The 13,500-nt window shown below is 33.6% G+C and overlaps 1 protein-coding gene across 4 annotated transcripts in view; it reads left to right on the plus strand.

Annotated features, from left to right (window-relative positions):
- The window catches only part of LOC126829509 (inositol polyphosphate-4-phosphatase type I A), a 28,295-nt gene that overhangs the window by 855 nt on the left and 13,940 nt on the right, over positions 1-13,500 (plus strand). The window contains exons 2-14 of one of the 4 annotated variants that reach the window (XR_007683424.2): positions 2,008-2,152; positions 2,699-2,769; positions 3,432-3,519; positions 4,204-4,413; positions 5,254-5,295; positions 5,579-5,700; positions 6,168-6,284; positions 7,082-7,161; positions 7,938-8,028; positions 8,816-9,006; positions 9,349-9,406; positions 9,744-9,846; positions 12,575-12,674. Coding sequence is in view for 3 of the 4 variants with exons in the window: in XM_050559427.2 (XP_050415384.1) it covers positions 2,038-2,152; positions 2,699-2,769; positions 3,432-3,519; positions 4,204-4,413; positions 5,254-5,295; positions 5,579-5,700; positions 6,168-6,284; positions 7,082-7,161; positions 7,938-8,028; positions 8,816-9,006; positions 9,349-9,406; positions 9,744-9,846 (1,288 nt within the window). In the remaining variant the exon portion in view is untranslated. The remainder of the gene's footprint in view (positions 1-2,007; positions 2,153-2,698; positions 2,770-3,431; positions 3,520-4,203; positions 4,414-5,253; positions 5,296-5,578; positions 5,701-6,167; positions 6,285-7,081; positions 7,162-7,937; positions 8,029-8,815; positions 9,007-9,348; positions 9,407-9,743; positions 9,847-12,574; positions 12,675-13,500) is intronic. The other 3 variants (XM_050559427.2, XM_050559428.2, XM_050559429.2) reach the window with 3 other exon arrangements.

Below are 13,500 nucleotides of genomic sequence, written 5' to 3' on the forward strand. Positions count from 1 at the left end.
GGGTGTAGAATCGAAGAAGAGGGTTTGCATATACATTTTCTGCCAGGTATTGGTGAATATTCATCATTTTGAGGCGGAAGTATACAAGACTTTAAAGGTTGGTTGGCTTTTTGTGTGACGTAAGCGCATGGCGGCCGTGACAAAATGGAAACGGACGAAAGTAATGTAAATATTGGAAACAAGTGGCTATGATATCGTTTTGTGGGAGTATTTATGCAAATGAAAACGACTAGATTGAAGAAAAAACATATCTGAGTGAATCGACAGAGGTTTGATTGCCTGACATTACGAATTGTTGAAAAAAAACGAGCCGAAGCGAGAGCAGGTAAAATCGAGTCTTCAACAGGCATTGCATTCCTGTTCTTCTTTATTATATATTGTCTGGTTGGACATGGTGTATGCATATATATATATACGGATAGAAGGTCAGACTCCTGTGCTCAGAGTGCCAGATCCAGAATCCGATCTATCAATCATGTAACTGGCAATACTGCAAACAGATATAATGTCGTATTTATTCTATATGATCTGGCGTAGCCTTTAGGATTCACAACAGCATTAACTTGGCAAAAACAATCATATTTTTCTTTATTATTATTATTGTTAATTGTTAAATTTCCGACACACCCTAGTGCAATTATTAATTAACCATTTGCCATTAATAAAGGAGCTAAATCTGTAACTCAATATTTTCCATAATATTCGAAATTAAAAACTCAAATTAGAATTCAATATTGGTCCTTTTCAATCCATATTGATGTTGTTATGTTGCCGTGAAAATGTGGGATCCTAATTATCCAATATTTAAGACAATGAATGTTTTAAAATATGGTACATGAGTCATGTTTCTTATCGTTTCGGGGGCAAAGAAAAACATATCCTAGATTACAATGCGGCAGTAAATAGTAATGGCTGATCTACAAATAATAATATAAAAAATGTGAAGAATTGGCTAATTAGGCATAAACGATTGTCGTTCAGTTTGGAGCGTTAGCGTATGTCACCGAGCATAATTGATTATAAATTACAATTTTTTCTTAAAAAATTGAATAAGAATCACTTTTGTACATTCATATTACATGTGCTTTTAGACCCTTATAAGTCCAAGTCCAAAATAGAAGACCGGGATGTGCTTATATGTAAAGTACCGGTATTTACGTGACTGTGAAATAAATTTATCTCCCATAATGTCATTAAACTTAAGCCAACCACTTGCTTTAGTTTTCCTGGAAGTCGATGTACAATACTTATTACAAGCAAACACTAAAAACTGTGTAGACTCGAAAATCGAAAATGAATTTCAGATTGTATGTATGTCTCTTAAACATGCATTATGCAAGAGCAAAATCTGCTTATTACAAGTCTTTCTTTAGGCCTGAAATGTTATCTAAATTATCAATTAGACATTAATTAACTTATCCAGACCATAATAAACTCTCGATGTCAAGGCTAGCCTTCGATGTTGGCTGGATTAGATTCCTATATGCCGCTAACAGCCGTTGATAATTAAATCAGAAAAAGTGGATAATCGAGACTATGCTGTTTATATTAATGATTTTAGTAATGATGACTGAGACTATGCAAAAATTTCACCCGCTTCTTTCTCGGCTCATAGTGGATCAATTTGACTGAAATTTTCAGCAAATTACCTTTACACTATCTAGTTTTTAACTATTATAGCGAGAACTGCCATCTCTTTATCTTATTTCCCATAATGTATCTTTAATTTGATAAGTTTTGTCAAATTGGAGACAATAAAGTGAGATGGTAAATACAATTCATTGAATCTAAATAGTTTCTGACTATTATGACGCACTCCTAGTATCGAGGATCAAAATTGTTTAGAATTAATTATCAAATTGTCATAGGATGTTCATAAAGTCTGTGTCTTTAGCAAGAAGACCCCACATTTAGATATGGTCATAATTGAAATCTGTGTATTTTTCTCTAGGCATGATATTTTATTAGTTTGATATTTCTTATTAATATGATTGTATTGGAATTTAGATTAATGTGAAGACAAGAAAGTAATTTAACATGAGGCTAAATTCAAAAGAACTTGTTTACATTGCCCAGAACTGTGTAACCTGTGATAAAGAAGGCCTGCTACTGTTTAAAGAAAAGCAGGATGGTTTACTTAAAAGAGGAGAAAGTAAGTAACATCATTTATTAGAATACTAGATATTAGAATTCTCTCTATCTTTGTGAACTTCACATTGAAATCGGCTATTTCTTTCATTGCATTTTCCGGAGGTATTGTGTTTGATTCACGTCTCAACTTTTCAAGCTTGTTAACATGGTTTCTCCTTGTCAGTGGTGCAGGACTGAATGTCTAGTCTTTTGGATAGAACAAAAAACAAGGTCCTGTGTACATGTAAAAGAACCATTGACAGTTTGAATTCGACATAAACGAGTAAGGCGTAGTGCTGCTGACTGGGCAAATTTCCCTCTTAGCATATTGTAAGGTGAATGGCTTCTTCCTTTGCCCAGTTTGGTTTAGAAAGGTAAGACGTAAAATCCCATTTCATTTCATTGCACCTTGACTTTAGATTTATCATGGATGACTTTGCTTGCTGTTGAGCACATTATTTTAGAGGAAAAATCAATGTTTTCAACATGTCAGAGACAAAGAATTAGAAACCCACTAAATTTGAAAATTAGTCTTATATATTCTTATATGATATTTTGTTTATTTTAGCTTATTTAGAGAGATATTTTAGATTAAAGGGAAATCTTCTCTTTTATTTCAAGAATAAAGAATCAGTTACAGTGAGTATCAATGAAATTTCAATATTGGGAAACAATTCCAATAAATATTCTGTTAGAATTAATTTTTGCATGAAGCCAATTTTTAATGTAATGGGGATTTTGATGTGCATTCATTAAATCGTAAATGTAATAATCAGGGCTATTTATTAACCATACCTCTCTGTCTGTTTCAAGGGGGGTTTGATGACGTGCGCGTTGTATCATACGGTCTGTCATTGAGTCGACTGCCGTAGTTTCGATTCCCCGGTTGTACATGACAAGGAGTAGGGTCGCCTGTCCAACCTTGTGAGTTTTCTTTAGGTCCTCTGGTTTCTTCCCACTGCTAAAAACCCCAACGCGCAAGCAAATTATTGGAATAAAATTGAACCATATGTTAGTCCCGAAATGACCTAGTTTGTGTCAAGTTGATGTTAAACCCCATTTCTCTCTCTCTCTCTCTCTCTCTCTCTGCCTCTCTGTTTCTTGTAAAACATGTACCAGTATGTCTTGATGCTTGTTGCCTTCACCTGTTAATTGGTTACCTGTTGAGATTTCCCATGTATGAGATGAACTGTAAGAAGTTCTACAAAATGGCTGATAAATCAGACAAGATTGCTATTTGACTAAACAACAAAATATTACAGTGTGAATATATTGTGACAAGAAATTTCTTCTATTTGTAGAAATCTGAACCAATAGGGTTAATGGTATTAGAAAGATGTACAGTAGAATTAGAATCAGAAGAAGAAATACCTAATGCTTTTGTTCTTGGTAAATATTTGTTAATCATAAATTCTGGTTAAATTATCAGTCGATTAATAATGAAAATGTATTTAGTATAATGCACTTAATACCACTAAGGGTACTTAGACAATTGACACGATTATGGTCTCCAGGATAAAGATAATGCTTGATTATCCCTGCTTTACCTCTTAGCTCTTTAAGGAGCAATAATTTGTGCAACCCAAAGAGTGACACAGTTTTTTGTGGAAATAAACATCCCGTCCTACTGGCACCCATTCACAGTTTGGTAGGCTGCAATATCCGAGGGGTGGGGGGGGGGTGCCGAATGGTTAGTGCGGGCGTTCTGTATCATAAGGTCGGTCATTGAGTCTGGCGTGGTTTCGATTCCCCGGTTGTACATGACAAGGAGTAGGGTCGCCTGTTCAACCTCGTGGGTTTTCTGTGGGTTCTGTGGTTTCCTCCTACTACGAAAGACGCCTATGTGCAAGCGAATTATTGAAATGAAATTGAACCATGTTAGTCCCCCTCTCTCTCTTCGGTACAAAACTGTTTGGTCACAAATACTCTCTGTCCATCAGGTTACAATACTCTCTGTCCATCAGGTTACAAAATGGCTAATGTGTTCAACAAACCAACAAACATCTGATTGAACAAGAGAAATGATTAAAATGATATGTATAATGTGCCAACTAATTAATTGTTAATATTTAGTTTGTGAAGGAGAGAATCATGTGTTTAAATTTGCTGCTATGTCAGAAGAAGATAGAGATCATTGGATTCAGGCTCTACATATAGCAAGCTATGAATGTCTTAAGATGCAGTTAGAAAGCCTCACAGATCAACTACAGGGAAAAACTGGCAAAAATCCCTTTCCACAACAAGCTCAACAACATACAGGAATAGATTTAGATAGTCACACGGGTGCGAATTGTCTTGTTACTTCAGATCTCTAACAGCATGCTGTTATGGTACTTTAACTATTTTTATTAAATCACAGACCTCTCTCTACAACACTTGAATACTGTTTTCTATTAGATTAGATTAGATATTTATTATCACTTCTATTAATGAATGTAATATTTCCTCTTGTGGAACATTTTATTCTCTGTTGAAGCCAAGAATATATTAAGAGTGTAGTTTATGTCTTCAATATTTAAAGAAGCATTATGTAAGATTTAGATGAAGAGTTGACAGTTCTCGCTATAATAGTTAAAAAATAGATAATCAAAAGGGAATATCTTGAAAATTTTGGTCAAATTACTTCATTCTGAGTGGAGTTATGGCCATTTAAAGAACAGTGCAGTTTCGATTGTCATTGCTACCATTGTTACAATAATAAACAAAGTCTTCATTATCCATTTTTTAATTAAATTATTAACTAGCAATCGTGTATCCATGGAAAATCAAAACCACCCAATGGTCTAATTACTGATTTATATAACATTTGAGGCCAAAAGAAAAATCAGCATTAGACAGCTTTAGTTCTGACATAATGCATGTTTAAACACAACCATATAATGTTCACTAAATTCCTAGTATTAATAACTAAGCATGCTGTAAACATATTAAGCAGATAAATAAAACTGAATATGCTCTATTTTTATATATCAATTGCATGTATATGCCCTTATACTATATTCTATGTATGTATGTATATTTAGAAGAATATGCCGTGTGTGATGTAACTGCCTCTTGTGTTAGAAAAAAAAAGAACAATGATGGAGCAAGTTTTTGTAAAATATTATTTTTCTATTGTTACAGAAGATCAAGTAAATGAAGATTGTATATTAGAAATTTCATTAAGTAAGTATAGTATATAAACTTATACAATAGTTATAGTGGACAAATAATGATAGCTACAAAATAATTTTAAAGGTTTTATGATGTGCTAGACTTTTTGGTCAATACACAATCAATTGCTAATATATTTGAAGCATGTAATTGGTAATATATTTCATTTTCATGCCAAGCAACCGCCGCAAAAATTTCAACACTTGTGTCCAAACATAAAAGCTAGGGATAGATCTTGAATTACCTACCCACCTGCCCATGTTATATTGTATATATGTATGTATATTATATATAGGTTGTTTAGATTTAAAATGTGATAGTAGTGGACAGCCACCTAACCCACTTATAGTTATACATACATTAGAACCACCGGATCAGTTATTATGGTCACATCATAATCATACAGAAATAGTTGAGGTGAGTACAAATATTCATCATTAGTAAATCAGTCAGATTCAATCACATGTGGATATTTAGCAGGGAGGAGGTTTCCATGAGACCAAATAAGTGACCCCCATGAGACAAAGTCCTCTCAAGCCCAGTCCCCAAAAAATTAATAGATTGGATACATATCTGAAATTCTTTTGCATCTACAGCGCTCGATTCCATTATGACATCATTCTTCCACTCCTCTGACTAATACTGTCTCAGCACTATATTCACGGTTATAGTGAACTCAGTGTTATAGCTAGTATTTTGTTGACATTCATTGTGGGGTGGGATTGTGGATGGCGCCCTAGATTTGGTCCCCCACCCCTTAATTCCCAGCTTCTATATCCGCTACTGGATTCAGTACTGGACAGTAATTTTACCCTTGTTAAATAGAAAGCTAACAAAATTAAAACCACCAGAAACATGATATTTTTAATTTTGCTTTGTCACAGAAAACGTGTAATCCGCAGTTTTTAAAGACAATAGGATTTGGAGATGGAGAGAATGTTAATCTAATAACAAGAGTTAAAGTGACTATATATCATGTTGTAGAAAGAATGACAGGAACAGTAAGTATAAATATTATTACCTCTCTCACATATTCTCATGGTGTAAAGTCAACCAAATTTGATTATAGCATTGATACACAAGTTAAGAGCTAAATATGACTATTACAAGTCTTTCTATAGGCTTCAAATGTTATAGTAATTATTAATTAGACCTTTGTTTACATAACAAGCCCAAAATCAACTCTGTAGACCCCCGGATGCCTTGGATTTTAACAGTCATCCATTTAATAATTAAATCATTCAATGGCTGACCAAGCTAACATTTGCCGTTAATCAATGATGTCACTACCAGAGACTGCCGATGAAAGGCCTGATAATCAAGGGTACCTTAAGCATTGAGAATGTTACTTATCTAGAATATGTGGGCGGAGTTAATAGTCTGTCAATCAAATGATCAGCAATTCTTGGAGACAGTGCGGAGACAGTGATAACTTCGTTCAGAATAAAGTAATTTGACTGAAATTTTTAATATTTTCTTTTTTTATCATCTATTTTTGAACTGTTATATCAAGAATGAACAACTCTTTATTAAAATCTTAACTAATGTATCTTTAATGAGGCATAACAATTACACTTGTCCTCAAATCTAACGTTTGTAATGTGATGTAAAAAATTTATGCATTTGAAATTGAGGTAGATATTATGTGTCAATCCATATTAAAATATCAAAATTGACACAGTTATATGGGACAACAATTACTGGTTTATTATCTCTGATTGTTGTCCCATATAAGTGTGTCAATTTTGATATGTTTCTAATCGCTATATGCTACTAAAGGGTTATGTATTTTTATTAGATGGTACAGTTAGGTCATTCTATTTTTACATTACGTGATATTATAGCAGCAGAAGATAATACTTTACACCTGTCTATCAAGTAAGTATCTGGAATTCTTACCACGGTTCTTAATCCATTTTTAAACGAACTGTCATGAATTAGGTCAAATGAGATTTCGTTATAACCAGACTTCAACAAAAATAATGGAGAACGACAAATATAGGTATACCTTGCTGAAAATTCTCCATATTTAATTCAAGTACCGGCTTAAGTTCACGTCAGTAATATTCCTGAATAAATTAGTGTCTTCGTTGATTCAATGGATAAAGTGAAACACTCATAATAAGATATAGTTCATCAGTCGATTGAAATTAAGATTTTTCTACTACGGCCATTATCAAAAAATGCTGTTGCCAAAATAAGCTGATATGACACCAAGGCATTTCTTCATAACACAAAGTGTTGGTTTTGTCTATCACATAAGTTTTAATTCATTCGTAGATAACAGACAAATGGCACAATGATCATGTGACAACCGTAATTGAAATTGCTTTAAAATAAAATTCCATACATATGATATAGCCTTCAATAATAATGACAATATTTTTAGAATTAAGCCTCTGTCAGCATGTGTATAAAATAAAAAGTCCCAACGGTAAATGCTATTTTAAACTAAATCTAGCATCACTGGTTTAGTGGCCTAATTCCAACCGACGAAAGTCATGTATCATCAGGATTCGGCTTTGGAGATTCTGTCAGAAAAATATATTATTAATAACTGTTTCTCGGGATATTCAGTGTTCTATCAGTGAATCATTTCCCGAATAACATTTGAAAATAAAATAAACCGAAGAATTTAATATTTTTATTTACAGGAGTCCAGATTTACATGATTGTGGTAAACTGTGTGTTATAGGTTGGACAAATAGTGCTTTACCAATTTCTCCAGTATTTCAAACAGATAAGGTAATGCATATTTTATATACAATAAATCCACTGACAAGATTTCAACAACTATGTGAAAATAATAATAATAATGACTTATATTCAGCTAGTACTGTAAGCATTTTATTATGGGCATACATTGAAATGAAATGAAATGGAGTTTAACGTCCTACTGTTCTGCTCCGACTGGGCTAATGAAGACGGGCATACGCCATACAGTGTGCTGTGACGGAAATTTTTTCCGGGCAACAGCACTATGGCCTACTCTTATATCGGATTCCAACTGCCGAGGGATCTTTTACTTGCACGCCAATGTATACACGGGACCTCAGTTTTTTTTGTCCCAATCAAATGACTAGACAGCTGTGCTTGTCAGGTCCTTCATCCTGCACCACTGACAAGGGGAAACCCCGCTGGAAAATCCTGATAAACTTTCTCGGCCAATGCAGGGATCGAACACGGGACCTCCAGGCTAGCGAGCCAGTTTCTTACACACTTAGCCACCGTGGCTCCCAGGGCATTATACCTACAAGAGGGTATAAAAAGAAATGTTTGTGTTAAAGTTTCTTGTATTTAGGTTATATTAACTAAAACATTTAATATTCTTGTATAGTCGGTTTTTATGTCCTGTGTATCATATAACAGGATTATTTGATAAGGGCCATTGCGGCTGAATTATTGAAATCAAAGTCCAAAGATAATATTAATATGAAAAATGCTTTAATATTCTTAATTATTTTATTGTGTATGATGGAAGGAGCTGATATACAACAAGTTTCTATCATGATATCTTTTGATATATTTTCAGGAGGATGAATATATTGAGCAGGAAGTCAAATCAAAATCTATTAATAAACAAGAATATTCACCTAAAAATTTGTATGAAAATGTGATATGTAAATCATTCCGTTTCTCCACTAATTCCCAGAAGGAGGTTTTACAAGTTTATGAATATATGGCTGAGAGTCGATGGTCTTACGATATACCTCATAAATTATTGTAAGTAAATAATGATTTTACTTGTACGTAACGAAATATAAGGCACCATTGAATTCTAATCGGACGTTTTTGTATTATCAATGAAACAAAATCTTGAGAAAAAAGAAATCTATGTGTAGGACAAAGTGTCAGGTATCATAGAAATTGTATCTGACATTGTCATTGACAGGTAGCATATTTCCAAAACAGTTATTTGGTATATATAAATAAAACAATGAAAGAGTAATTACGATCTACTGTACCAGGTGCTAACTAGTAAGTTCAGATATATTCTGTTGACCCACATACACATTGCTGCAAGATGACTATTCACTTTTTATAAATTATCAAATATGATTTCAGATGTTTATTTGTTGAAGAAGAAAAAAGGAAAGTTTCACTTTTACAAGAAATGGGCGAGGTAAGAAAATCTAAAGCAAACTTTAAAGTAATGGGTGGCTACAAGAATATACTGCTATAAACGTACACATTGAAATGTAAGGAGAAATCCATATACAAATAAAAATAAGATAAAACGCTTGACTTTAAACAGTTGTCCAGTCAGTAATTGTCCTTGAAAACTGAATACAGCCAGCATCAATTTTTAAGGGCACTTTGAAATTTTAACTTTGTATTTACTTTGGCTTGCAGCTTATATTTTTAGTACTCGTGGTGCATATATAATGATAAGATTTTCTTTATATCAGCTACATGTATGACTGCACCAATATACTATAAGCAAACATGGCTTCTTTCAGCTCGTTCCTGATATTGAATCAGATCAAGTGGCATGGATCACACTTTCTGCAGCCATTGTGGAAACTTTTATTAATGCCCTGGATACACTATCAATATACAAAGGTTTTAAACTTTAAAATGTCTGCTTGACCAAACCTTGATACTGTGTATGAATCTTGAAGTGAAGTTGATTTGATCCTGTTTAACCTTGCACATGAAATAATATGCATTTGGCAACTGCCATTATTGTCCTTGCTCATCTTAAAACATCTTAAATGCTTGGTCATATATACAATCATTTATCCCTGAATATTCTATGAAAGAGTTTTTACAAAATATTTTCATTAATAATTTAGACAAGTGAAAGTTGATTAAAAATGGGAGATTTGATCGTCTATTGCCATTGTTGATCTAATAATTCTGAAGATTGATGCTAATAATAGAATGTATTTAACTGCATGGGATGATATTTTGATCAGCATGTGGGATTGTTTACTAATGATTTGACTGAATGATAGTGCACCTATATTTATATAAATTGTGTGAAATAGCTTTATTTAACGTCCGCTTCCACCGAGGTGATATCACAGACAAGTTTATATAAATATTATTCTTTCAACATATACCAGTGCTTAAAGCAGCTCCACCTTTTTGATTTGCAACAAAATAAAGTATTGAATTAGATTAATCACTAATGGGACAAGCTCTATATGACATTAGATTAATCACTGATGGGACAAGCTCTATATGACATTAGATTAATCACTGATGGGACAAGCTCTATATGACATTAGATTAATCACTGATGGGACAAGCTCTATATGACATTAGATTAATCACTAATGGGACAAGCTCTATATGACATTAGATTAATCACTGATGGGACAAGCTCTATATGACATTAGATTAATCACTGATGGGACAAGCTCTATATGACATTAGATTAATCACTAATGGGACAAGCTCTATATGACATTAGATTAATCACTGATGGGACAAGCTCTATATGACATTAGATTAATCACTGATGGGACAAGCTCTATATGACATTAGATTAATCACTGATGGGACAAGCTCTATATGACATTAGATTAATCACTGATGGGACAAGCTCTATATGACATTAGAAGACAAGATCCAGGTTGCACCAATCGGATTAAAATACACATCTATATTTCTTTTCGTTTTTTTATACTTTTGATGGCCTACACTACTGAAGATCTGACCGGTTGTAGTCGAAGGTTGCGTAGGGGTCGCACAAGCGGCTTTTGACCCTATAACGTCAGACATTGATTAATCAATCAGTGTTAACGTTTCAAGTGGTTTACCCATAGTTCCATACATTGCACGCCAAGAACTTGCCGTAACAGACCGTTTCATTGGCTAATCCCTCACTTCAAGCAGAACAGTCGTAATATATCAACTCTTCCAGATCCTAGTGTAGTAAAAGACAAGTAAAAGGAAATTTTGAACTATAACAAACGAAACGAAATTGGATCCGTGTTTTAATCAGATTGAGGTTGCACGAAACATTTCCTATTTTGGAAATACGAAGATATGTTCAAATTGCACAGAGAGGTTTCTTTAGCTCTCTTCTCCCATGAAAATCAGGTTTTTTGTCCACAAAAAGAAATAATGAGAGACAATCAAACAGCAATACTTTTATAAATGATGGATTGTACAAGGATTGCACAAGCAGTCATTCAGATGCTTATCTCGTCCATGTTGCTACATTGCATGGCGAGTTTGGCTGCAAGACATTGACACGCACGTTCTAAATTTTGATTTTTTATTACTTGTGCCTACACTTCACTGTAAAGTAAAGTTATTATAGTCACTGTTGGTTGGTGTTGATTTTCTTGTGTTGGTAAATTTCAGCTGCAATATGTTTCGCCAGTACTTGCAGTCAAACCAGTTGTGTATTTTCATTGCGTCTCAGTATATCTTTCTTAGTTTAATTCTTTAGTGATTTGTTTTTATCCCCCCCATTTTCACGTGGACTTACATTGTCGTTGCCCCTTTTCATCCGTCTGTCCACAATTTGTTTGTTGAACACACTGCAGGTCACAATTCTTATCCGATTTTGATGAAACTTAAAATATAGGTTTATCTCCAAAAGATCTCGGTTCCTTTCGATATTGGCATGTATCGGATCGAAACTTCATGGATTATGGCCCCTGATTGTACGAAAAGTCATGTCTTTAGCTTGTGGATACTCTAGAGGTCACCATTTTTATACGATTTAAAAAATGTTTAAATATATCATAGTTACACCATAATGATAATTGAATTGGAATTTTGTAAAAATCTGACTGAAACTGTCAGACAAAATGGCCGCTCTATGTACGCAAATAGTGTTAAAGTTTGTAATATCAAGGTTGTAGACCCTCTAGAAGTCACAATTTTGATCTGATTTTGATGAAACTTAAAACATGTGTTCATGTCCCAAAGATCTTGGTTCCTTTTGATATTCATGCATATCGGACCTAAGTTCCTGGATTATTGTCCCTGATTGTACGAAAAAATTGCAAAATTAGCTTGTGGTCCGAAACTGCCTCCACAAATAGTATAAAAGTATGTAATACCAAGGTTTTGGACATTGTAGAGGTCAGAAATTTTATCTGATTTTGATGAAACTTAATATATATGTTTATTATGGAGAGAGTTTGATTCATTTTGACATTCGATCATATCGGACCGTAACTTACTGGATTATGTCCCCTGATTGTAAGAAAAATCGTTTCATTTTTAACTTGTTTTCCGTCCATTTCTTGCAAAATGTGGGCGTATCTTGCATGGCAACTGCTTGTTGATATATTTAAAGCATGCTATATCTTGTGTTATATTTCAGCTAAAAACGGATGGTAAATTACTAGAGGAAATGAATACACAATGCATGAAATATATGCCTAAATATTCAGAAGTTGCGCGCTTTCTCTCGGCACATAAAGGTGATTTACTTCATATTTTATTCAAAACATAGCATAACATGTTGTAAACACATGTCACTCTAACAAATTCAATTTTACAAGTTTATTAATTCCATGATATTTCTATGGGTGCAGTATTTGAGAGAATATGAATTTTGTTTTTCACTAATAAAGACAATCTGCTTGGGAGCATGCACAACATTTTAATCACTTGTCACCAGTTACATGTTAAGATAATTAGTTGTTGAACTGTCTCAATTATTCTCTAATGTTGGCAATTTGCCCTGAGGTTAGCTTTCGAAGAAAGCAGGAAAAATTAAAAGGAGTCTGATTGTCCATCTGTCTGCCACACTTTTGCGACATAACTCTGCTTCTGATTGTTGTAAAATGTTCGATGGTGTGTATTTTCTGCTTAGGTTAAACATACATTATTTAAGAGCTAAATCTGCCTATTGCAGGTCTATCTTTAGGCCTGAAATGTTATCTCAAGTGTTAATTAGGCAGTTATAAACAAAACAAGAGCATAATCAACTCTCAATGACACTGGTTACTCAAGATTTTAACTAGATTAGAATGGTTTGCCATTTAAAAATTTAATGTAAAAATGGGAAAGCGAGGCTATGTCTCGAATATACCACAATGCACACATCTTGTCAAAACTACAAACAGTGATATCTTTTCTCAGAATAGAGTAATTTGAATGAAACTTTTCAATATTTTCATTTTGCATTATCTATTTTTGTGCCATTATAGCAAGAATGGTCAGCTTTTTAACTAAATCTTACATAATGTATCTTTAAGCAGCTGTCCGTCTGTCTGTCACACGTTTTGGAAAACAAATCTGTTT

This window comes from Patella vulgata, chromosome 8, assembly GCF_932274485.2.
Source record: "Patella vulgata chromosome 8, xgPatVulg1.2, whole genome shotgun sequence".
Classification (NCBI taxonomy): Eukaryota; Metazoa; Mollusca; class Gastropoda; family Patellidae; genus Patella; species Patella vulgata.